The sequence below is a fragment of the Bos indicus x Bos taurus genome, chromosome 10 (assembly GCF_003369695.1).
Source record: "Bos indicus x Bos taurus breed Angus x Brahman F1 hybrid chromosome 10, Bos_hybrid_MaternalHap_v2.0, whole genome shotgun sequence".
Lineage (NCBI taxonomy): Eukaryota > Metazoa > Chordata > Mammalia > Artiodactyla > Bovidae > Bos > Bos indicus x Bos taurus.
Genome location: NC_040085.1, coordinates 7,053,884 through 7,078,637, shown reverse-complemented (window position 1 = coordinate 7,078,637; position 24,754 = coordinate 7,053,884). Strand labels below are relative to the sequence as shown.

General features: G+C 45.6%; 2 protein-coding genes across 7 annotated transcripts in view; one reads left to right on the top strand and one right to left on the bottom strand.

Moving 5' to 3' along the window:
* SNAPC5 (small nuclear RNA activating complex polypeptide 5) overlaps positions 1 to 7,728 on the top strand; it is a 28,181-nt gene extending 20,453 nt beyond the window's left edge. Inside the window, exons 4-5 of one of the 5 annotated variants that reach the window (XR_003512984.1) lie at positions 3,105 to 3,254; positions 6,725 to 7,728. The gene's annotated coding sequence lies outside the window, so the exon portion shown is untranslated. Of the gene's footprint in view, positions 1 to 3,104; positions 3,255 to 6,719 lie in introns of all 5 variants that reach the window. The other 4 variants (XR_003512983.1, XM_027553032.1, XM_027553031.1 and 1 more) reach the window with 4 other exon arrangements.
* The window catches only part of MAP2K1 (mitogen-activated protein kinase kinase 1), a 75,064-nt gene that overhangs the window by 15,478 nt on the left and 34,832 nt on the right, over positions 1 to 24,754 (bottom strand). For both annotated transcript variants that reach the window (XM_027553027.1, XM_027553028.1), the window contains exons 2-5: positions 22,585 to 22,795; positions 21,031 to 21,177; positions 13,736 to 13,813; positions 13,129 to 13,180 (exon numbers count right to left, since the gene is read on the bottom strand). In XM_027553027.1, coding sequence (XP_027408828.1) covers positions 13,129 to 13,180; positions 13,736 to 13,813; positions 21,031 to 21,177; positions 22,585 to 22,795 — 488 coding nt within the window. The remainder of the gene's footprint in view (positions 1 to 13,128; positions 13,181 to 13,735; positions 13,814 to 21,030; positions 21,178 to 22,584; positions 22,796 to 24,754) is intronic.

Genomic DNA, 24,754 nt, shown 5'->3' with positions numbered 1-24,754 from the left:
TGGTATGGAAATGGGAGCACCAGCTTTGGAGTCAGGCAGATCTGGATTTGAATCCTAGCTCTACCAGCATAGGCTGTGTGAGCCCGGCCATAATCACGAGCCTCCTGTAGCCGGATTCCTTGGCTGTCAGGTGAGAGCAGTAATTCCTCCTTGATGGCAGGTACTAAGGACTCCATAAGTAAGAAGAACTACATATGAGAAATAGAATTTAGATTTCAACAGCTCTGAAGCTTGTTATTTGTCATCTAAGTCTGAAGCTTGGGGCCGGGGAATAAAAGCTAACATTTGTTTGAGAAAAAAACACAAGCAATATAAACAATCAGATCCTGTTCGGTCTGGCTCCTACCTATGTCCCCACCCACCCCACCTCCCCAACCACTGTCAGTGCCAAGAGGATCCATGCTGTTCCCCAGGAGTCCCTGAATGTTTCTGTCTGAATCATTTGCTCTGGCTGGTCTCTAATCCAGATACCCTCTGTATTTATATGACCTACCATCCTTCTAGTCTTTTTTGTTTGTTGGAGGGAAGGAAGGAGAAGGTGACCCAAAAGTGTCCTCTTGATTACCTCCCTTCCCTATAGCAGGGAGCGCCACAGACTATCTGCACCAGGTGAGTTCTGCTAGGATACTCAGGGACTTGGCAGTGGGGCTAAGAGGGTGGGGTTGGGCCTGCACTGTGTCTGAACAGATTTGATGCTTACTGGGGTGGAGGTGGGAGGAGCTGGGGTGGGGGTGGCAGGCCCTTCCTCCTGCCCCTGGACAAAGTAGCAGAGAAAGCCAAGCTGCAGACCATGCAAGACAAGGCAGCCAAAAGTGGACAGAAGCTGCTCGGGATCCCACTTATCTTCCACCCCTGTCCTGACCCTTCCTGAGCACTGGCAACATCTGGGCTGTTGCCAATGCTCAGGGAAGTCCCCCAGCCCCTTACAAGGAAGTCCTCTCTTCTGTTTACACTGACTCAAGTTGGTTTCTGTTACCTGTTTGTTTTCGGCTGACTGACTGGCCGTGCTGGGTCTTCGCTGCTGTGCACGGGCTTTCTCTAGTTGTGGCGAGCAGGGTGCACTGCATCAGTTTCACACTGTGGTGGCTTCTCCTGCTGCAGAGCACACGCTCTAGAGCGCATGGCCTTCAGAGCTGTGGCACCCAGGCTCTAGAGCACAGGCCCAGCTGCTCCACAGCACATGGGATCCTCCTAGACCAGGGACTGAACCCGTGTAACATACACTTACAGGCAGATTCTCAACCACTGGACCACCAGGGAAGCCCAGTTTCTGTTACATGTAAAAAAAAAAAATCCTCCGAGAGGCTCCCACCTGCCCTGGGAAGCCTCACCTGACCACTGCACACCCACAAGGCTGCCTTCTCCCGGAAGCTCTTATCATGTATGCCACTTGTCACAGCAGTACTTTTGCCTCCTTCTTTCCATTTTTCCCTCTTAAAAATCCAAACATTCACAAAAGTGGAGTATAAACATGTACCAACATCAGCGTCAACAATTATCTACTCATTGCCAGCCTTGTTTCAACCAAGACTTTTTCTTGGTGGAAAAAGAAAAGACCACTCTGTTTCTAATGAATCTGGTGCTGTTAAGCCTAATATTGGTTCCCGCCCTCTAGCTGAGATTCTCCACTGGATTTTCCACTGTCACTGCAGCGCTGGGCACTGTGAGCAAAGTGGCTTCCACCTTGCTAAGGTACTGGTTAATAAAAGCTACCCCTTCTTTGGTCACTAAACTTGCAAGGTAGACCAGCTCTCCTGGGCCCACAGACTCCTCAGGAAGCCATCTGCACCTGAGGAGAGCAGCAGTGCCCTGGCCCTGACGTCCCTAGAAACAGGGCTTTATCATGAGAAGGAGCAGGACACAGCTCTGCGGGGATCGCCTCTCAGCCTGGTTTTTCCTAAAGGGAACAGGCCCAGCCTCGGGGTCCCCTCCACCCCCCGCCTTAGGGAGCGCCCAGGGGCAAAGCTAGGGGCTTCCTTCCTGTGCCCACCCCACCCCCCTCCTCCCACACCCAGCCTCTGCTCTCAGAGGCTTTCCAGGGTCATCTCTCCCAGCCTGTGTCCTCCTCGCCCTTCACTCAATGACTACTGTGACTCAGACCCACCTTCTTCTAGAACCATGGTGGCAGCCTCCTCGCTGACCTCGCTCCCCTCCCTGTCACCTGAGCTGCAGCAGCCAGAGGCCTCTTCCTCCAAGGACAGCTTGCCTCCCTTCCCTGTGCAGGAGCACCCCTCAGCTCCCCACTGCCCAGGATAAAAATCCAGTCCCTGCACACAGCGGGGACGACCCTCCTCAACTGCTTCAACTAATTCTCACTTAACTCCCACCACTTACCACCAGGAATCCTTCATTCTAAATATTCTAAATGACTTGCTGTTTCCTGCAAGGACATTATCTGTGTTTCCTGGCCGCTGTGTCATCGTGATTCATGTGTTTCCCTACCTAGAATCCCTCGTGCTAACACTGCAACCTGCGTAACTTCTCCCCATGTTTCCAAGCTCAGCCCAAATACCACCTCCTCCACGATGCTTCCCTAAAGGGATCTGAGGAAGCACTTTCCTCCTCCAACGGCCCATCTGCCTCACTTGAGATGCTAAGAAACAAACTCGTCTGGAGACATAATCCATCGCTGTGGGTCTAGCACTGAGGTAATTCTAGAGAACGTGACTCACATTTCGAACCAGAGACCACATGCTGGATTCCAGCTACTAATCAGCCACTGTGTTTCTTTCCATCTGCAAGGTGGGGGGGTCCAGACACAGTCCAAAGGGATCGGTTCTCCTGTAAGCTAACTGCCCCCTTGAGGCTGTCGCCACCTGGCAGGAGATGAGCCTGGCGGGCAGAGGAAGCTGAGGTGCAGCCAGGGTGCCCCCCGGACACCATGAGCCGCCCACGGGTTGAGGCTCTGCTGGCATCCCCCTGCCACACACGGGCGGGGACTGTGCTCAGGACATAGCGCTGTGCGCAGCTGCAGGGCCACCCTCACAGGCCTCAGGGAAGCCTGGCAAGACGCCAGGAAAACTCTGGCAGGGATGACAGTGCCTTGCAGGGGTCACAGAAGCAGCCACTCAGAAACCCGTTATATGTGAATCTGCCACCAACAGCTTGTACAACAACAAACTTGGGCCACTTAAAATCTTGATTGTCGGTGCCAACAGCAAGTCTGACTGGAGTAAGAGGAGGACTTCAGAGGTTGAAATCCTGATGGCTGTGAGAACCCTGTTCCTCTGAGGCTGCTGCTGGGGTCCCTTGAGGTAACTTGAAGACTCTCCGCTATCCCCAGGGCTAGGATCCAAAACCACTCTCAGTCTCTGTAGAATGCTGAAATCTCATCCTGACTCGAGAGCTCCCTGTTTTCACAGAATGCTTTATCCTGGGCAATAAGGAACTCTCTGGGAGGGTACTCTGAGCAGGAGGGCCCCAAGGTATAAGCGACTCTAATGCTCTGCAGAGAACCTCACAGCTGACTCTAATCACAATCTGGCTGGGCGTTCCCTCAAAAATCTAAGCCCCAGCTACTGGGTATAAAGATCAGGCAGGTTACATGCTGCTCCATCTGACAGAAGGAAAAGAAAACCCAGCTGAGGCTTAATTTAACTCTGTTATCAGCATCTATTGATCTTCACTGGCCAGCAACTCCAAAGCAGACATTATTCACGGGCTCCACAGTATGAACTCTGCATTGGTCTAAATCCTATAATCTTTCTTCAGGGTCTTAATCAGAACAAGATCTTGACAATGAGAGAGGGCTAAGCAGCTTGATGGGCTGGTGATGCAAGTCACTGCTTTCAATAGCATGAAACACAGCTGTATGCGAGCCCTGAGCCCCCCATCCCACACACACACCCCTTAACTCATAGGCTAACCACTTGGGTCAGCTTCGGATGAACTGGATCTCTGACTTCCTGCCACCGTAAGTAGAAAGGCTACACAGAAACCAGTGGAGTTAACTAACCCCTCTCAGAGCGCTAGGGTCTCCTCCCCAAGCCATACACCCTGTTTTCAGTGAAGAACTTAATCATCTTACAGCTGACTTCCGTGCTTCAATTCTAAAGCTTCCTCAGCTGAGGAATTCCTCTTTCCCTTAACTCAGTGGTCAGGAAGCTTTTACTGTCAAAGGACCAGAGAGCAAATATTTTAAGGCTTTGAGGGCCACACAATCTCTTTCACAAGCAACTATTCAGCTCTGCCATTACAGTACAAAAGCAGCCACAGACAACACGTAAGCTGGGCTGTGTTCCAGTAAAATGTCTTCATGGACACTGAAATTTGAATTTCACACAATGATCACATGTCACAAAATTCTGAAAAACAAATCTTAGTTTGCAGGCCATACAAAAACAGGCAGCAGGCTGCGAGCTGCCAATCTGCCCACCCCTGCCTTCAATGCTTAATTATTGTTTTGATCCTGTGTTAGCAGTTTTCTGTCTTGCTGACCCAATGCTTAATATTATTTACAGTGGAACAACTCTTTTCACCCTTTTTTGCTTTCAGAATCTGTTCCTCCCATCTTCTAGTTACAGAACTCCTCTTTTTCATTTGGGATATATTCCCCCACAACAGTGTGTGTTCCTGCTGGGGTGCCAATGAAGAGGCCCCATCTATCCTGCCCCAAGACACGTTCATAAGCTAGTCTCCTGGACATAAGAAGTGGCCCAGGACTCGAGGGGCTCTCCAGGCAGAGCCGACCAATGATTCAAGCGCTGACCTAGATGCTGAGGTCAGTGCTTGAATGAGGCAGAGCTTCCTCAGGGACATGGAGCACTAAGGACCAGAAGTGTTGGGCTAGTGAGGTCCCTGTGGCCCCAGGGCTGAGAACCTGACTGAAAAGGAAGCCCAGGCACAGAAGGAGAAGTCAAGCCAAGCGGCAACCAAAGTCCTGAGACTATCATTTCAACTCCACACCCATCCCTGCCTTCGGACCTCCTGGTAACTCCAGCCAATAAGTTCCCTCTTTTGATCAAATAATCTTGAGTTAGGTTTCTAATACTGTCAAAGAATCCCAACTAATTACATCACATCAGATTCTATTTGACAGTTGGTGGTGGGGTGATCCACGCACAAAGCAACGGCGCTGGCTGTGTTCCGCCGCCCACTGGGAGCACTCACAGACATGACTCTTCCCCGTCAGACACTAAGCCCCCAGAGGACACGAGTCACTTACAAGCCATCTTCTGCCCTCCTCAGCGGTTCACCCAGTCCCTTGCATTTGGTAGGTGTCCAATGAATATTTTACAATACAAATTGCTCTTCTTGGAAGTGCCTACAGGGGCAAGTAAACATGGAGGAATACGTGCATGCACCGACACAAGACTGTCACCCAAAGAGTTCAGAGAAAAGGTACACTCCCAGAGGAACCACAGATCTAATCCCCACCTCCTCATTAACCACCCATAAACCACACACACCAGGCCGAACCACACAGACTCCTGCTCCCTTTGAACACTCAGGCAAACAGAATACAATGTCTGCCCAGCACGCAGACAAATCACAGTGGGCCACGTCACTGTGGATGAAATCCAGACAGCTGGCCAGGACTTCAGACTTGGGGAGTATTGGTTGTACTTGTCCTACCTAAGAAGTCCCGTTCCACGATACAGAGACCAAGAACTTCAGGAATGAGGGTGAGCATCTGCTGATATCTAGGTTCCCATCCAGAAACACAGGAAAGCCAGCCCCAGGCACACCCAAGGCAGTGCAGCTCACTAGGTCCAGGACACATACACCCACTCCGAGAAAGAAAACTGAAACTTTCAAGAGGTCGCGACCCAGCTGCAAAAACAGGGCCTCAGCAGTAGGTGAAAACAGTTGTTCACCCAAACACCATTACTATACTTCCTCTCACGTAAAAAGTAATTTGGAAGTGCAGGTATGCCTAAGTTTGTATCACCGGCATATTCCCACCCCCTAAAAAAGAAGTCTGAATCAAAGTGATAAAATTTTTGCTTGCCTTCCTGAAGATTCTGTGAGAAATTATATTTGACAAATCTTCCAGCCAATGTTTTAAAAAGCAAAAGTGCCCCCAGAACAACTTGTGCTGTAAGTTACTTTTGTACCGTAGTTTTTATTTAGAGCAAGGCACACCTAGAAATCACCTTCAACCTAACAATGTTGGGGGCTTCTCTGGCGGCCCAGGGCTTAATGCTCTCTCTGTGCTTTCACTGCCCAGGGAGAGGGTTCAATCCCTGGGCAGGGAACTAAGATCCCACATGCTGTGTGGCGTGGCCCCCCCAAAAAAAAAAAAATCCTGCACGTGGATGTGCCAGCCCGTACCCCACATTCAGTAGGGAGGGCCGCTTGATGCCTGCCTGACAGTTGTGGCAGCGTGTGCGTCAGAGGCAGTGACGGCGGACCCCTCTGGGGGGTGACTGAGCCGGCAGCGCACCCCCAGTGAGGCTAAGAAGGGCCAACTGGCCCAGCAGCAGGCACCCTGTGGGAGCCGTGGACTCAGGCTGCTGCTTTTCTGCCTGAGTGACCCAGGCTCCCAGACCAGAGCAGTCCTTCCTGGTCCCAGCCCCAACACAGTCTGGGGTTCAGGTTTTTGAAGGCCTATCTACACTTTTCTGGGGCCTCCCCGGTACACTAGTGGTAAAGCCAACATTCTTCTTAAAAAGAAAAAAAATTACACCAGAGATTTAAAAAAAAAAAAAAAGTAAAGAATTTTTTTTAAATGTGAGGCAAACAAAAAGCCTTTTTAATCTTCCCCATTTTTCCTCAAGGACAGAATGAGAAGAAACGGAGCTTAAATTTCAGTGCAAAAGAATACATGTAAAGCAGAAGAGGAACTTACTGAACTTACTAGCAGTGAGAAAGCCTAAAGACAGAGGCAGAGAGACTCTCTCATTCTCACTCTAATTCAGCTTCCAGGAATCGTCCACTCATCGTGCTTCCTGATAAGGAATCAAGTTGTGCAAGAGGAGGTCCATTTCCAGGTTGGCCTTACAGTGAATTCTTTCAGGATTCTTTCTGGACAAGACCCACAAACAACACGAGTCTGAAATGCAGAGCGGCCAGGCCCGGCTGCCTGCATACACACTCTGCTCACCAGAGCAGAAGTCCTTCTAGTGACTCCTCCTCGTCGGCTGGGCAAGGAGTGAGCTCTCCATGAAGACATCTGTCCGGAATCCCGCCTGGCTCACAAAGCAGCTCTTTATGCCAAAAAGCAATAAATGGTGGAGCCAGAAAAGAAATTGCTGGGAAAGTGAGGGCAGCACCAGGAGGAAGGGCAAAGCAAGCTGATTATTCCAGGAACAAGCTGAAACCTTCCTCTCTTCGGAAGGGAAATAAAGTGAGTGTTCCTCCAACAATGCAGAGCATGGCACAGAGAAGCCACATGACAGAGAACACCAGGACTAGACTTAGGACTGTATTAAAAACAGAAGATGTGGGTTCCTGGCCCAGCTTCACTGTCTCTCATGCCCCTTTGAAGTTCACCCTCACTCTAGCCCCTTAGACCCTCAGGCAACCTGTGTTACTACGGATTAATTCTGATGTTCTAGTAGAACCATGCAGGATGGGCTCTTCTATAAGGCTCCTTTCACTCATCATGATGTTTTTGAGATTTGTCCAAGTTGCGTGTATCAGCAATTTGCTCGCTTTTATTGTTGAGCTGTCTTCCGTTGTTTGAATATGTCAGAATTTGTTTACTTGCTCATCTGGTGATAAATATTTTGGTTGTTTAGCTTGGTACTATCATTAATAAAGATGCTTATGAACATGTGTGCCCAAGTCTCTGTGCAAACAAACGTTTTCATTTTTCTTAGGTCAATACTGAGAAATGGAGTAAATGGTTTAATTTTTTTTTTAAAAAACTAGCAAACTGTTTCCAAAGTAATTGTCCCTTTCCCTGGCTGTGTTTAAGAATCCCTCTTTATATCTCTCTTGATAAAGAGATAGTTTTCAGCAACTTGACTATTTTTTGTTTGTTTTACAGCTTTACCGATATATAATTTTACCCTTTTTTAAAACAAAAATTACTTATTTAGTTGTGGCATGCAGGATCTTCAGTTGTGGCATGTGGGATCTAGTTACCTGACTTGGGATCAAACCTGGGCCCCCTGCATTGGGAGCATGAAGTTTTAGCCACTGGACCAAAAGGGAAGTCCCAATTGGTATATAATTTTCATACAATAAACTCCATATATTGATAGTTAAAGTGTATCACTTGATGAGTATATATATGACCATGCCCACAATCATGATTATAAACACATCTCTTACCCTCCCCCCAATTTTCTCACACTCCTTTGTAATTCTTCCCTTCCACCCCTTCCTTCATTCACCAGGCAAGCACTGATGCGTATTTTGTTGCTACGGATTAGTCTGCAATTTCTAGAATTATGTAATAGATTCACACAGCATGTAACAAAGCTCTTTTTTGTCTGACTTTCACTTAGCATACTCTTTTAAGATTCTTCCATACTGCTGAACTTTTCTATGCTTTATTCTTCTTATTGCTAAGCAGTATACTATTGTATGGATATACCACAATCTGTTTATGCGTTCAACTGCTGATGGACATTTAGGTTGTCTCTACTTTTGGCTATTACAAATAAAACTATTATGAGCATCCAGGTAGAAGGGCCTTATTGAACCTATGCTTTCTTTTTTTCTTTAGGGAAAATTCTAGGAATGAATTCATTGAATATATCATAGATACATGCTTCATACTTTAAAACACTGATAAACTGCACCATTTCAGATTCCTATCAGCAGTGACTGAGAGTTTCAATTGCTCCACATCCTGAATAACATAGTCTCTACAGACATTCTAGTCGGTGTGTAGCAGTAACTCATTGTGGCTGTAACTTACATTTCCTTCATGACTAATGATGTTAAATATCTTCTCATTTGCTTATTTGCCATTCATATATCTTCTTTTGTAAAGTGACTCTTCAAATCTTTTACCCATTTTTAAAACACTTATTTTATTTACTTATTTGGCTGTGCCAGGTCTTAGATGTGACATGTGGGATCTAGTTTCCTGACCAGGGATCAAACCTGGGAGTTTGCATTGAGACTGCAGAGTCTTAGCCGCTGGAACACCAAGGAAGACCCTACCCACCTTTTTTAAATTGCATTGTTTATCTTTTTATTAGGTTTTAAGAGGTCTTTAAATATTCTCAATAAAGTCCTTTGATGGATATATATTTTGCCCATATTTTCTCTTAGTCTGTGGCTTGCCTTTTCATTTTTGTCACAGCATCTTTTGAAAATCAAATGTTATTAATTTAGATGAAGCACAATTTATTGATTTTTGCCTTACAGTTGGTGCTTTCTGTGTCCCATTTTCTCTTTTAAAATTTGTTTATTCGTTCATTCATTTTTGGCTGCACTGGGTCTTCGTTGCTGTGTATGGGCTTTCTCTAATTTCGATGAGCACAGGTTACTTTTTGTTGGGGTTCTCGGGCTTCTCGTTGTGGCGGCTTCTCTTGTTCCGGAGCACAGGCCCTGGGTGCATGGGCTTCAGTACTTGCAGCACGAAGGCTCAGTAGTTGTGGGGCATGGCTTAGTTTCCCAGTGGCATGTGGGCTCTTCCCAGATCAGGGATTGAACTCGTGTCCCCTGCATTGGTAGACAGACTCTCAACCACTGGACAACCAGGGAAGCCCCTGTGTCCCATTTTAAAACTCTCTGCTAAAACAGAGGTCACTAAAATAGTCTTCTGTGTCTTCTTTTAGAAGTTTTAGACTTTTAACCCATACAGTTAGACCTATGATCCACTGAGAGCTAATTATTGTATATGGTGTGAGGAAATGATAGACGTTCATTTTTGTGCATATGGATATCCAATTGTTCAGCATCATTTGTTGAAAAATTCTTCTTCTTCTATTGAACTACTTTGTCAAAACTCAACTGACTATGTATGTGTGCATCTGTTTCTGAACTCTTCATTCTGTTCTATTTGATCTATTATGCTTAGCTTCACACCAATACAAACACTCTACTGACTACTGTAGCTTTATAATAAACCTTAAAGTCCAGTAGTCTTAGTCTCCCAACTATGTTTTACCTTTTTAAGGTTGTTTTGGCTATTCTAGGTCCTTTGCATTTACATTTAAATTTTAGATACAATTTATCAACTCTACAAAGGCTACTGGGATTTTTAATGGGATGTGTTTGAAACTACAGATCCAGTAAAGCAAATCTGACATCTTAAGAATACTGACGGTGGTGGTTGCATAACAATGTGAATGTACTTAATATCATTGAACTGTACATTTTATTTCTTTTTTTATTCTACTTGAACTGTACATTTTGAGATGGTAAAAATGATCAATTTTGTGTTATATATATTGTACATTTTAAATTTTTAATTAAAAAAAAAAACACTTATTCTAAAATTTAGAATGTATTATAGTACATACTGGAGAAGGCAATGGCACCCCACTCCAGTACTCTTGCCTGGAAAATCCCATGGATGGAGGAGGCTGGTAGGCTGCAGTCCATGGGGTCGCAAAGAGTTGGACACGACTGAGCGACTTCACTTTCATTTTTCACTTTCATGCATTGGAGAAGGAAATGGCAACCCACTCCAGTGTTCTTGCCTGGAGAATCCCAGGGACGGGGGAGTCTGGTGGGCTGCCGTCTATGGGGTTGCACAGAGTTGGACACAACTGAAGCGACTCAGCAACAGCAGCAGCACAGTACATAGAGCTTCCCTAGTGGCTCAGATGGTAAAAGAATTTGCCTGCAATGCAGGAGACCCAGGTTCAATCCCTGGGTCAGGAAGATCCCCTGAAGGAAATGGCAACCCACTCCAGTATTCTTGCCTGGAGAATTCCATGGACAGAGGAGCCAAAAGGCTACAGTCCATGGGGTCACTAAGAGTCAGATTCGACTGAGTGACTAACACTGGGAATACAGAATGATTCGTAAGCTGGGCAGTAAATCCCACCAGTCCACTCCTCTCTTCCTCTGCCATCCCCTCCTAGACCTGTGCTAAGGCACATTGTAGCTAAAGGGACATGACCAGAGAACTATGTTTTCCATTTGTCTTTCCTCTGGCTTCTTCATCTTTTTTTAAAAAAATAAACTTCATTAAGACATAAAGGGCTTTATATACTATTAAGTGTTTCCCAGGTGGCGCTAGTGGTAAGGAACTCTCCTGCCAATGCAGGAGACGGAAGAGATGTGGGTTTGACAGAAGATCCCCTGGAGGAGGAAATGGCAACCCACTCTAGTATTCTTGCCTGGAGAATCCCATGGACAAAGAAACCAGGCAAGCTACAGTCCACAGGATCGCAGCGTCAGACACAACTGAATCGACTTAGCACACACACACACACTATAAAATACAACCACTTTATCAGAAAGTTTAACTTTTGATAAATGCATATACCCACATATCTACCACAACAATCTAGATATAATACTTCAACACCCCTAGAGAGTTTCCTAAGGCCTCACTGATGTTAATCTCTCCGAAAGCCCTCAGGCAACCACCAATCTACTTTCAGTCCCTAAAGATCTGTGTTTTCTCTATAATTTTACATACATGGAAATAGTCTATACTATTTTGTGTCAGGCTTCTTCCATCTAACATTAAGTGTTTTTGATGGTCATCAAAACTACATGTGTATATTGGGAGGGAGGAGGGAGGAGGGTTCAGGATGGGGAACACATGTATACCTGTGGCGGATTCATTTTGATATTTGGCAAAACTAATACAATTATGTAAAGTTTAAAAAAAAAAAAAAACTACATGTGTCAGATTTCTCTGGTGGTACAGCGAAATAAGAATAAGACAAGATGCAAGGTAAGAACCCGCCTGCCAGTGCAGGGGACATGCGTTTGACCCTGGTCTGGGAGGAGCCCACATTCCTCAGGGCCGCTGAGCCTGTGTGCCACACCTCCTGTGCCCACATGCCTAGAGCCTGTGCTCCTCTGCAAGAGAGGCCACCATAGTGAGAGGCCATGCACAGCAATGAAGAGCAGCCCCTGCTCCCCATAACTGAAGAAAGTCCCCAACAGCAATGAAGACCTAGAGCAGCCATATATAAATTAATTTTTAAAAACTATGTGTGTCAAGTCTGTTCTTTTTATTGCTGAATAACATTCTATTGTATGGATATACCATAATTTGCTTATCTCTTAGCCTGCTGAAGAATATTTTAGTTATTTCTACTATGAATATAGCTGCTTTAAATATCTGCATATGAGTCTATCTACATGTTTTCGTTTATCTTGAATACCTAAGAATGGTACGGTTATATGATAAGTGTATGTATACTTTTATAAAACCCAGAGTTTCTTTAGAGTCAAACTCATACCCAGTCAGTCATGGCTTTGGGCCTATGCACAGTCTAGTCCAGTGGGCAGCCAAGGACACTGAGGGCTGGGTAACTAAGTTCCAGCTGGGGATCTGGTCTGTGCGTACTGGGTGACTATGTCTTTCACAGTCTCAGGTAACAGGCAACAGTTCAGTTCAGTCACTCAGTCGTGTCCGACTCTTTGCAACCCCATGAACTGCAGCACACCAGGCCTCTCTGTCCATCACCAACACCCGGAGCTTACTCAAACTCATGTCCCTGGAGTCAGTGATGCCATCCAACCATCTCATCCTCTGTCATCCCCTTCTCCCGCCTTCAATCTTTCCCAACAACGGGTCTTTTCAAATGAATCCATTCTTAACATCAGGTGGCCAAAGTACTGGAGTTTCAGTTTCAGCATCAGTCCTTTCAATGAATATTCAGGACTGACCTCCTTTAGGATGGACTGGTTGGATCTCCTTGCAGTCCAAGAGACTCTCAAGAGTCTTCTCCCACACCACAGTTCAAAAGCATCAATTTTTCGGCACTCAGCTTTCTTTATAGTTCAACTCTCACATCCAAACATGACTACTGGAAAAACCATAGCTTTGACTAGACGGACTTTTTGTTGGCAAATTAATGTCTCTGCTTTTTAATACGCTGGCATATGTATACTGGCATAATATTCAGGCATACCACAAAGCAAAAAGAGGGTGGTTCTTACTTCTCCAGACAACAAACTAAACAAAGAGTCGTAGTAAAAATAAAAAATACCAGCAAATGCCTTTTATACCAAAACAAAACATAAAAGAGGATGCAACAACTTTTAGATTTCAGCTAAAATCCAAAACATCACAACTAGCAAATAATTTCTTACCTCTGTGCATAATCTTGTGCTTCTCCCTCAGGTATGTCAGGCCTTTTATTACCTAGGTGAGAGGAAATGTAAAAAGAGGGAAACTGAAATCGTGGTGTTTAGAAAATATTCAACCTATTTTAAAATTATCTAGAAAATACTTCTTCTAACAACACAAATTTGCCTTCTTCCCTTATTTTTCTTCTCTCTTTTGATTTTTTTCATCTGTCTTATTAAGAAACCATCTTTTTACATGGTATATAGCATATGATTTTTAAGCAAAATTGGTAATTGCAAGTTTAGACAACTTACATTTTAAAAAACACTTTGCCTGAATTCATTTTTTTAATCTGCAATCTAAAAAGAAGCTTTCTGATGCCAAAAATGAGAATTCTTTTGGATACCCTGTCCTATTTTTCAAGATAGATTTTAACATACAGAAAGTTACTTTGCTAGTTTTAGTGAAAGGGAGAGGATATTGTATCTAGAATCCAGATAAGAGAAAATTCTAGTGAAAAACCTAACTTTTCTTAGAAAACCTCCCTTTGTCAACTTCCCACCTTCCTCCTTGTCCCTTTCCTATTTATCAATGAGAGAAGTTGGAAGAAAAGCTTCTCAATATACTCACAGCAATGCTAACTTTTCCTAAAATTTGTTCAGGAATTCTTCCAGCTTTCTTCAGAACTTGATCCAAGGAACCCCCATCCTAAGAACAAGAATACCAGAGCCTGTTTAGTGCAGTGTTTCTCACTACTCTTTCAAGAATTAAACTTCAGGACCAAAATCAATCTCACACATGACAGATCTTCCTAGAAGGGTACCCTCTGGTGTGCTCCAGATATCAAGTAAGATATGAATGTGAAACATTGTGGGATCTAGCAAATGATTAATAACTCAAATCCTATGAATAACCATCCCATAAATTACTAATTCAGCGGTTCACTCTGCTGAACTGACAGAGTAGAGCCTAGGAGTGCTCTAGAGGCGCACTATCTGAATCTGCATTCCCAACTCGCACTTACTATCTAGTGGACACTGACTAAGTTACTCAACTTGTACAGTGGGAATGACAATAATTAAATAAGGCTACTGTAATACTCACAGAGCTACTGTAAGCATTAAACAGGCTCATACATCCAAAGCCCTTGGAATAGTATTTAGCCCACAGTAAGTTCTCAATAAATGTTTGCCATTCTGTCACCATTATGTAAGTCAAAACTTGCATTTGGTATTATCCTAACGAATTATACTTCACAAAATCCAAAGAAAAATACCATAGAAAGTAATTATTCATTCCACAAATCCTACAAAGCACCATGCACTGTTTGAGGTTCTGTGGGGGATAAAGATACAAAAAAGACCAAGCTTTTGTCCTCAATAAATTTATAAACTAGTAGGAGAATATACCACTCCACAAAACACAACGAAACAGAATAAATGTATATAGTAAAAGTGCTGCACACACCCAGAGAAGAAGGGAGAATTCTGACTTCACTCAGAAGATAGCATTTGAGCTGAAATCTTACTCAAGGAATGAGTATGATTTCCATACCTGCAAAAGGAGAGGAGCAAGGGGAGAAAAGAATACGGTGGAGGAGTGGAATTCTAACCACTGGATCACCAGGGGACTCCCAAGAACAGGGCATTTCAACGAGATCATAAGCAGAGAAACACTAAATTGCTTAGTACTCCTGGGATGCAGCCAATTATCAGTCACAATATAAAATTACCCCAGAAGCAGAGATGATTCCTACAAACTCAGACTGATTTTCTAAAGTATCCTGTCTACCCTGGGCAGCTACCATCATCAACTATCACCTGTTAATCACCTCTGCATAAGGCAGAGGGATATGTGAGGAACTACAAATGAAGAAACTATAAGGACAGGAAATAACACCCTCTGGTTGGGAAGACAGAACACATCATAAAGTTGTGAGGCACCGTGAATCCTCCTCTGAAACAGGGCAGGGAACAAACAGTTAAATGAAGAGAAAAGACATCACTACAGGTATTCAGAGGGAGCGATCCCTGGACAAAGCGGCCAGCAGAAGCGTTCACAACAAGGGGACACGGAACCTGAGCCTTTGAGGAGGGCGAGATCTGGGTAGGATAAGTAGAGAGACATTCCCACAGAGATCCCGCTTCCAACACCACCCAGTCTCTATGATGCAGCCAAGAAACAGAAGGTTGGAGAGCAATGCATGACGTAATAAACAAAAGGAGGACACAGCATAATCTCATTTTTATAAAACTAAAGTGTGCATATACTCACACAAAATCAGAGTATCAAAAATGTTACCAAAATGCTCCAGTCTATATAGTAAGATCAGGGATTTCTGTCGTGCAATAGTTTCTTCTCTATGCTTTTCTATGACTTACAAATTTTCTACAATAAATAAATGTTTTACCTTTTAAAAGTAAAAAAAAAAACTGACCTCATTTATGAAAGTGGAGAATTAAACCTATAAATCAATTAACAGATACTTACTGAGCATCCAGTTTGTGCAAAATTTGTTAGGAAGTTACAACACTGCTTTCTTTCTAAAGGAAGTGAGAAAACAAGTAAGACTCGTTCAGGGATACAGAGCTTTTGAAAAATGTTACCTAGGGACTTCCCTGGTGGTCTAAGTGGTTAAGAATTTGCCTGCCAATGCAGGGGACATGGGTTCAATCCCTGGTCAGGGAACTAAGACACCACATGCTACAGGGCAACTAAGCCTGAACACCAGCGACTAAAGCCCACATGTCCTAGAGCCTATGCTCTGCAATAAGAGAAGCCGCTGCAATGAGATGCCCACACACCATAACTAGAGTGAGTCCATGCTTGGCAATGAAGACCCAGGGCAGCCAAAAATAAAAAAATAAGTAAATAAAAATCATTTTTTAAAGTTACCTAAAATAATGCTAACCACAGATTATCAACTTAATATTCTACGCTTACAGAAAGGACAGTTTGGACCAATGACTTTCTATCATAGATCAGCTACGGATCATGGATGTTAATGAAAAAGAAGACAGTGCAGGTGTGCAGGCGTGTAGGCATATGCATACTAACAGCCTGAATACGTTAGACTTCTCATCACAACAAACTCCCAGGCACAACTACCTAACGATGGGTCAGACAACCAAGGAGCACAGGGGAAGATTTCAAAATTCAACCGAAAATTCAACTGTGCTATGAGATGGGAATTATTAATCTAGAGCCAAAGAGAACTTCTCCGTAAAGACACATTTTCCAAGAGCCCTCGGGAGAGCCCTACCCTGGCTGTGACCCAGGCGGGTGCCTGAGTCACCCTTTGAGCCTGGCTGCCTTCACAATGCCACAAGCCCCTGGTGGCCAAATCAGACCAGCACCACAGCCCAGGTAAACACACCCAAGTCAGCAGGCTCCAAGAAAGGCCACAGCACCTCTCAATTTCCCTTACTGACAGGCACAGGGACTCCAGTGCAGAAAGTTTCTGGCTATTTCTATTTTGCTTTCAACTGAATGTGATTTCAGACCCTTTGTTTGAACGACTTTGCCTAATTATTAGGGAAGACTGTATACTTAAAGCTAGGGAACAGAGCAACTCTGCCCAAATTTGTGATGCAAACAAGGCAGAAAACGCTCTCAGGTTCCACTGCCAGGTCAGAAGGCAGCCCAGTGAAGTACCTTGGTATAGTAAACATTTCTGTTAACAAGGAAGAAATGCTGGCTCTCCTCCCTTTAGCCTCCTTCTATACTACAAGCAGAGTTACAGTATGGGCAAGGGGAGGAGCAGGATTTAAGAGGCACAAACCACAGTCAGGCTCACCCAGTGCTGCCTGCGACTCACCTCCCAACGTTTCAATTCTACTGCAGTTGCCAAGGACCTGCCTTCGCTGACTAAAGCTGCTGAAAACTGGGCTTATTTTTAGAAGCCGATTATTAACTAAGTCAGTGGTGCTTTTGTGAAGGTTTTCTATAGAAGAGACAAATGCTTTATGGAAAAAAAAAGAGAGCTTGAAACATCAACCCTGAGTTCCCAGCTCTCTGGTTGCTCAGCTACCCCTGAGCAGGAGTCTCCTTCCCCAAAGATAAGAACATTCCTGTTCTGATCAGGCAGCATCCAGGTACCCCTTGGGTCTCAAAATCCAGACTGGGCAGTACAAACACAGCTTTTTTCTAGAAAAGGTCAGCCCTAGCCAAGTGCATTGAGAAGATAGGGCTCAGTGCATGCTAATGACAAATTTAAAGTGCATCCCAATAATTTATGTATCTGAGCAATACATAAATGGACAGGTGTGATAAAAGCAAACACGGGAAGATGTTAATGGTAGAATTGAGGTGGTGGGTTTAGACAGCACATTACACAATTCCTGCAACTTTCTGTACTTCTGAAATTTTTTATAGTAAAGCATTGGGGGAAAATGCCAGTGACAAAGAACATCATGCAAACACTGTGATACAGAGAGGGCCAGAGAGCCTGGGAAGGTAGGATATGGCTAATGAACAGAGCTCTACATGACAGCACCTTTCAAATGGGGAAGCTGAGACAAAGCAGAAATCCCCAAAGAGAAGTGGCAGGCAGCCATTAGAAAACTGTCCTGGCAAAGCAGCCGGTGCAGGAGCTCTTCTGCAGGAGGCCTGTGCAGGGACCAAGGAAGGGGTGAGCGTGCCCAGCCGAGAGCAGACAGCTACCCTGGGGCATGGCTGCTTAGACTTCAGGCCACAACTGCTTCCTTCCAGGGTCCCGTCCCTGGCAGCTCTGAGCCTCTCCACTAGTACTGAAGCAGTTTCAGCTGGGCCTAGGTACCCCCAGAAACAGGAGGCCCTAACTCTCTCTTGAGCCCCAGGCCTGACCACGCGCCCCCCCATCCTGGCCTGCCTCATCAGTTGGTCAACACATATCACCTAATAGGTGTCCTACACTGTGCTTGGCCCCAGAAAGCTTTTGACGGCCAGTTTCCCAGGCTCACCTTTCCCAGGTAATTACCTCCTCAGGTAATTCCAGAGACACCTTGTTTTGAGGACTTAAGTGAGAAGATCTCACTCACCCCAGAGAGCCAAATCCATGGGGGAAAACAACCAACCTGCAGCTACTAGCAATGGGCTAAGAGAATGGGTGCCAACCCCCGTGACATCCTGTGTCATCTCGTCCTCTGGGAGGGAAAGGCTGAACGTGGGCAAGGAGCATGAGGCTGTGATCAGTATCTCTGAATCCAGACTGAAGAAAGAAGGGTTCCAGTATGAGGAAGTCTCAACACAGGTTAATTTAAGACAAACAGAAAGACTGAACACCATGTGGCAAGATGCCACATACGGCTTCCAGCCGGATCTGGATAAATGAAGAGGCCACTGACTATCAATGTTTAGGGCCTGATCCTAACCTCTGAAGCAAGCACCCTGGAGGTCAACCATGCTCAAACCTACAAACCACCTCCTGGCTCCTCTATTAAAGGAAGAATAACCTCCAGTTTTGTGCTACCCTCTAATAAAGGGGTTGGAGGTTACTCAGGAAAGAATTTCTGATGGTTCAGAAGACAGTAGACATGAGGAGACACATATCTGGTGATCAAAGAGCCCCCATGTCCACAGCGACACCCTCACCATGACACTGCTCTCAATGTCCCCATCCCTGCAGCAGCTCATGTGGCACTTTGTACTAATAGGCACTAAAATAAGTGCATGTGAAGCTGATTCCATAATGATTAACTAATGTAGTGAACTGACTGGCTATGAGGGCCAAAAACCACAGCAACTCAAAAGGTTAGCATGGGGAGGGGTCCCTAGAAAAGATCCAGTCCAAACATTTTTCTGCAGAGATGAGAAAATCCTGAGAGGGTACATGACTTACATAGCGTAATGGAGGCAATATGAAATTTAAAGGAGGTGGATCTGGTTAGTGACATCAGTTAAGAGTTCAGCTCTGACACTTACTGGTTATAAAACTTAGACTAATTACTAAACCTCTCAAGGCCTTACTCTCTCCATCTACCAGCTTGGGGTAGGGGTGGGGGTCAATCCATGTCATATGACAGGGCTGATATGATTAACAAGTCACATAACATGAAAAGGACTCAAGTGGCAGAAGATGCGAAAGCTAGTTACCATTGTGTCGAGCCATGCCGCCACCCATTCTCTGTTATTTTAGCAAGACCCAAGCGGGAAAAAGGTTGCTCAGGCCTTTCCTGTTTTACCACTAGTTGATCACCATCACCTCCACCCTCTCACCCTTCTAGTTTTCAAGGACCTCCATTGCCATTTACACATTTTCATCCAACTCTTGGGCTAAAGCTGGAAAACCAACCATCATCAGCACAAAGAGCACAAGAAACCCCAGGGACGAGCAGCAGCCCCGCCCCTCTGCCCTTCCCCACCCCACCAGGCTGAGAATAATCGGCACCCCAGGCCTGGGTTGAGACCAAGCCAGAAACGCTCACATGCTTCCCAGAAAGACTGCTTCACTCTCGTGGAAGCAAGAAGGAATGAGAGCTTTCTCAGGGACCTTCAGGTGCACCAAAGACATATTTCAGAACCTACGTTCCATATGGTACTGCAGAGACAGTCAGCACATGCCTGAAACCCGGTGAATGGCATTTCTTAATCATTAAAATGAAAAGATGTTCAATTTAACAGGGGCATCGGCAAGGGACAAACATCCTGGGAGGGTTCTCCTCGAGTTTATTAAGACCAGGCCTTGGGGCTCTCATTACAGAGCTGAAGACAGGTCTAGAGAATCAGGAAGGAAGCAGAGAAGTTGCTGAAGGACACAAGGCTGGGACTGAAAGCAGAGCACCCATGAAGCAGGGAGACTCGGTCACGTTAGCCTTGGTCTCTGAATTGTCAGCTCCAGTGAGGATAAAGCAAAAGCTAAAGTCTACAAAAGGTGTACTCTGAGTCAGATAGTGTGGTAGAAGACTTACATCTTTTATTTTAATCCTCACCACAACAAGGCAGGTATAATAGTGCCCATTTTACAGATGAGGAAATGGAGAATCAGAAAGATAAAAAACTTTCCAAGGACACGACAAGAAAGTGACATCTATAAACAAATAATTATTGAGCACCTGCTGTGGCTTTGGAGAAACAATGGCAAACAGAACAAAGTGTCTGCTTGGATTTTTGTGAAGAAGGGAATTATGAATCAACATCTCAGATACTAAAGTGCCCTGTGCCATGCTGCCTACTGGGGACAGAAAAGATTAACAACCTTGAAGCCAGCCTCTCTCCCTTTGAACTTCTGGCCATCAAGGATAGAAAGAGATCCCCAATCCCTATCCAGTAAACTCAACAAAGTACACTGGAGTAAGCCAGCCTTGGTTCACATTTTACTAATTCTACTTACCAGTTGCCTGACCTTGATTAAGTTATTCCATTTCTCTGTGCCTCAGTTTCCTCACTTGTAAAATGCAGATAATGTACCCAACTCAATAAGGTGTTTGTAGAAATATAATATTAATTTGCTTAGGGTGGTGCTTAATATGATATATACCCAATAGCTATTAGTTCATCAGTATTAATTTTGCTAACCCTGCTCTTATAGCAAGTTATAAACTCTCTGAAAGCAGGGACTCACCCACTTTCACTCATCTTCATAACCCCTGAACCATGTACCTAGTACACAGCATGGCATGTAATATATGGGTTTAAACTACATTAACCAGGCTTGACCCACATCAAAATCTTGGGATCAAGAAAACTGAGAGATGTGCTGCAGGTACAACCTAGGGACACCTGGTTGCTGCCACCTCTCTGAAGAGACAGGGAACTTAGGAAGGAGGCCTGTCATTTTCTTGGTTAATCCAACTTCTACAGTCAGGTTTCCTAAATGCCCCAGATAGTGATCTGGATCCAGGGAGGAACAAGGAAGCAATCGGTCAGGTCACATCTCAGAGCAAAGGTCAGACTGGAGCCCCCAGCTTTCCAGGCCGCTCTTCAGAGGCTGCCAGGCTGCCACACACCATGTGCTCCATGCAGATGCTGATCTCGCCGTCGCTGTAGAATGCCCCGTAGAAGCCCACGATATAAGGCGAGTTGCACTCATGGAGAACCTGCAGCTCCCTTATGATCTGGTTCCGGATGGCAGGTTTGATCTCCAGGTGAATTAGCTGGGGAAAGAAAGTGGAAGGAAGAGAAGCTTTAAACATATATGAATGGATGGAGGGGTGGAGGGGTGGGTGGGTGGATAGACAGAAGTTTTCTGAAATGCTTAAGCTCCTAAAGGTGGGAAGAGAGGAAACAGGCAAGTTTCAACAAACAGGTTACTGGCCAGCTAGAGTGCTGAGTGCCAACATAACCAAGGCAGGTGTTGGCACTGGAGGAGCTGTACCCAGGGGAGGGACAGCTGTGCCTCCACTCCCAGGAGCCAAGACTGAGGAAGAGGGGCCCTTTTGTTCCCAAGAACAAAAGGACCTGGGAAGCTGAGAGATGAGGGGAAGTGGCCTTAGAGACTTGGTTGATACCCAAGGGCTGCAGGACCAGAAGGGGATGAGGAACTGGGTCTGCCAGTCTAAGCTGCCCAGGAGACTTCCTCTTGACCTTAGGAGCCTGATGTGGTTGAGATTTAGCCAAGGCCTGGGGGGCCTCCTTATCTTCGCCCCACCATGCTGTCCCTTGTTTCAGCTGAGGAGACAGGTGACAAAAACATGAAATGGTTACCGAATAAGGCTGAGCTTCTAAAAAGAGCCACGGACAATGAGTGTCAGAAGACATGGAAGCAGCGGTTAGCAGCGTGGGCGCTAGTGAAAGCTAGACAGGAGGTGGGCCTTGAAGATGGGAAATGTTTGAAAAGATGGAAGGAACAGCATGAGCAAAAATATGTGGACAGAAATGAACATGGTGTGCTGCAAAACATGGAAGAGTCCAAATCTGCTGTCCAGAAAGAGGAGGACTCAGGGTCACCAGGGAGGCACGTCCAGCTCAAGGACTGCACGCCAGGGTGCGGAGCCAGGACGCCGTAGTGCAGGGAGACGAAGGGGAAGCATGGCAGGGGTGGAGCTCGGAGAAGCAACACGAAGTCAGTGTTTTGTGTGTCCCTGCTAAGTTGCTTCAGGCGTGTCCGACTCTGTGTGACCCCATAGACCGCAGCCCACCAGGCTCCGCCGTCCCTGGGATTCTCCAGGCAAGAACACTGGAATGGGTTGCCATTTCCTTCTCCAATGTGTGTCCCTGGGGCTGGGTAAATGAAAGCAGCCCCTGCTCTTGAAAAATGGCAAATGACCATCTCAGCTTTCTTTCCAGAGCACCCAGAAAGCTAACAAAGGGTTCCTTGCTATTATTTTCCAGTCTGGGGAGTGGGATAAATACACTAACACATCATGAGTGTGTTTATCTGTAATCTAACAGATAACACGAATTCAAACTTCAAATAGCACAAAAGTGTACTGAATGAAAAGTCAATTTTCTTTCCACCCTTGTCTCCAGGCCCCCAGGTCTTCTAAGAGATAATCCAATTACCTGTCTACCAAGGCAAGCTTGATTCAGTCCTTTTTTTTTTTTTTTTAAAGTGCCCTCACCTTTCTGGCCATAACAAGTCCGGACGGCTTGTGGGAGACCTTGAACACCACACCTCCATTGCCGGCACCCAGCTCACTGATCTTCTCAAAGTCATCATCCTTCAGTTCCCCCACCTTCTGCTTCTGGGTCAGAAAGGCCTCGAGGCGCTTCCGCTGCTGTTCATCGAGCTCCAGCTCCTCCAGCTTCTTCTGCAAGGCCTCCAGGTTGGTCCTGTCCCAAAGTGGGGAGCACAGGTCAACACCGGCATCAGAGAAGCCCACCCAAAGGAGCGCTCCTGCTGTGGAGAGCTCCAGCGCTGGGGCCAGAGAGCGAGCTGACGGAGGCGGCTCGGGGAGGGTCTCACCTGCTGTGGCTCTGCCCCCTGCACTCTACCACCCCTCACGGCGCACCACAGACACACTTCCCCTCTCAAGGTCTGGTCTCCTCGTTTGTAAAATAAGGGAATGAGTTCTCTCTCAGTGGGCTCTGGGCCTACGAAAGGAACCACAGAATCTACTAAAATCCAGAGTGAGCCACCTTACTCTGCCTTAAAACCCCAGTTTCAAAAAGTCCCACGAGTGTTGGTTTTACGACACCATAAACAAAGTACAATCTATTTCCTAAAATCACTAAATTGAAACCAAAGCACATCGTCGAAACAGGCTCTAACCTGAATCACAACAGAAACCCTCCTTCTCCATGTGATCAGATCAGGAACAAGGTGAATCAAAACACAGCAAACAGGATATACCTAAAATTTTTACTTTTGCAACAAACATGAAGTGCATTCATTCACCCACCTTCTTTGAGTAAGAGCCCCACATACAGTGCCTATCATTTCCAAATTCTTTCAGGTGGAGCAAAGATGTCAACGGAATAATCTCCATAAAACTTTAAGAGTTGGATGACTTTCTCCCATTTTAATGCTCACCTAATTTGACAGTAATTTTTTTTTTTTACTGACTTGGACTTACTGAGTCTTTGCACAGCTCTTAACCAGTATTCACAGAGGGAGAAAAAAGAAAACCACTTCGTTTGCAATCATATTTCATCAGTTTATCTTATATTTAAATACATACATTACTTAATTACAATTCCAGGTGTAACTGTACAAATGACTTTGGGGACAAATCATCTCTTAGTAAGCACGTAATCCAACCAGTGGGTGCCAGAGTGAGTGGGTGTGGCAGAGAGCAGCCCGCTAGTGCGTTTTACATAAAGCACTGAAAAGCGCTCATTACCTCCCGGGAGCCTGTGAAGAGAAGGGTGGTAAGGAGCGCTTCTACCATGTTTCATTTTTGTCCTTAGTCTAGACAAACAACACGGGTGGCAAGACAGGCCGGCATTACGCATCAGGAAGCTGGTGACCTCCCCTCGACAGGCACCATTTCGGAGCTTGAAGGGTAACAGCAAGCACCGTCTTCCACTCTTCGTTCACATTATACTCCAAACCTTAAGAAGGAGATGGAGACCCTATGCCTCCCCAGTGTATGGGAGGATCCAATACTGCCTTACAAATAACATGGTACACGGGGCCAGAGAGGACACGGGGCTGATTTTCCCCATCTTCCTCACTGGGTAACTCTGCGGGGAAAGAAGGCTGGGGCCATCAACTGAACTGTCCCCTAAAAATTCGTAAGTTGAAACCTTAACCCCCAGTGTTTGCTGCTGCTAAGTCGCTTCAGTTGTGTCCGACTCTGTTTGACCCCATAGACAGCAGCCCACTAGACTCCTCTGTCCCTGGGATTCTCCAGGCAAGAATACTGGAGTGGGTTGCCATTTCCTTTTGCAATGCATGAAAGTGAAAAGGGAAGTCGCCCAGTCGTGCCCGACTCTTAGCGACCCCATGGACTGCAGCCCACCAGGTCTCCTCCGTCCATGGGACTTTCCAGGCAAGAGTACCGGAGTGGGGTGCCATTGCCTTCTCCAAGGTCATATGGGTAGAGCCCTATTCAGATAGGACTGATAGTCTTGTAAAAGAGGTGGCCTATCCCCTACACACTCCAAGGAAAGGCTGTGTGAAGATACAGCAAGACAGCAGTCTCTACAAGCCAGAAAGAGAGGTCTCGCCAAAACCCAACCATGCTGGCAAGTCAACCAGTCCTCATCTCGGACTTCAAGCCTCCAGAACTAGGAGAAAAGTAATTTCTGTTATGTAAACCACCCAGCCTATGGTATTTTGTGATGTAG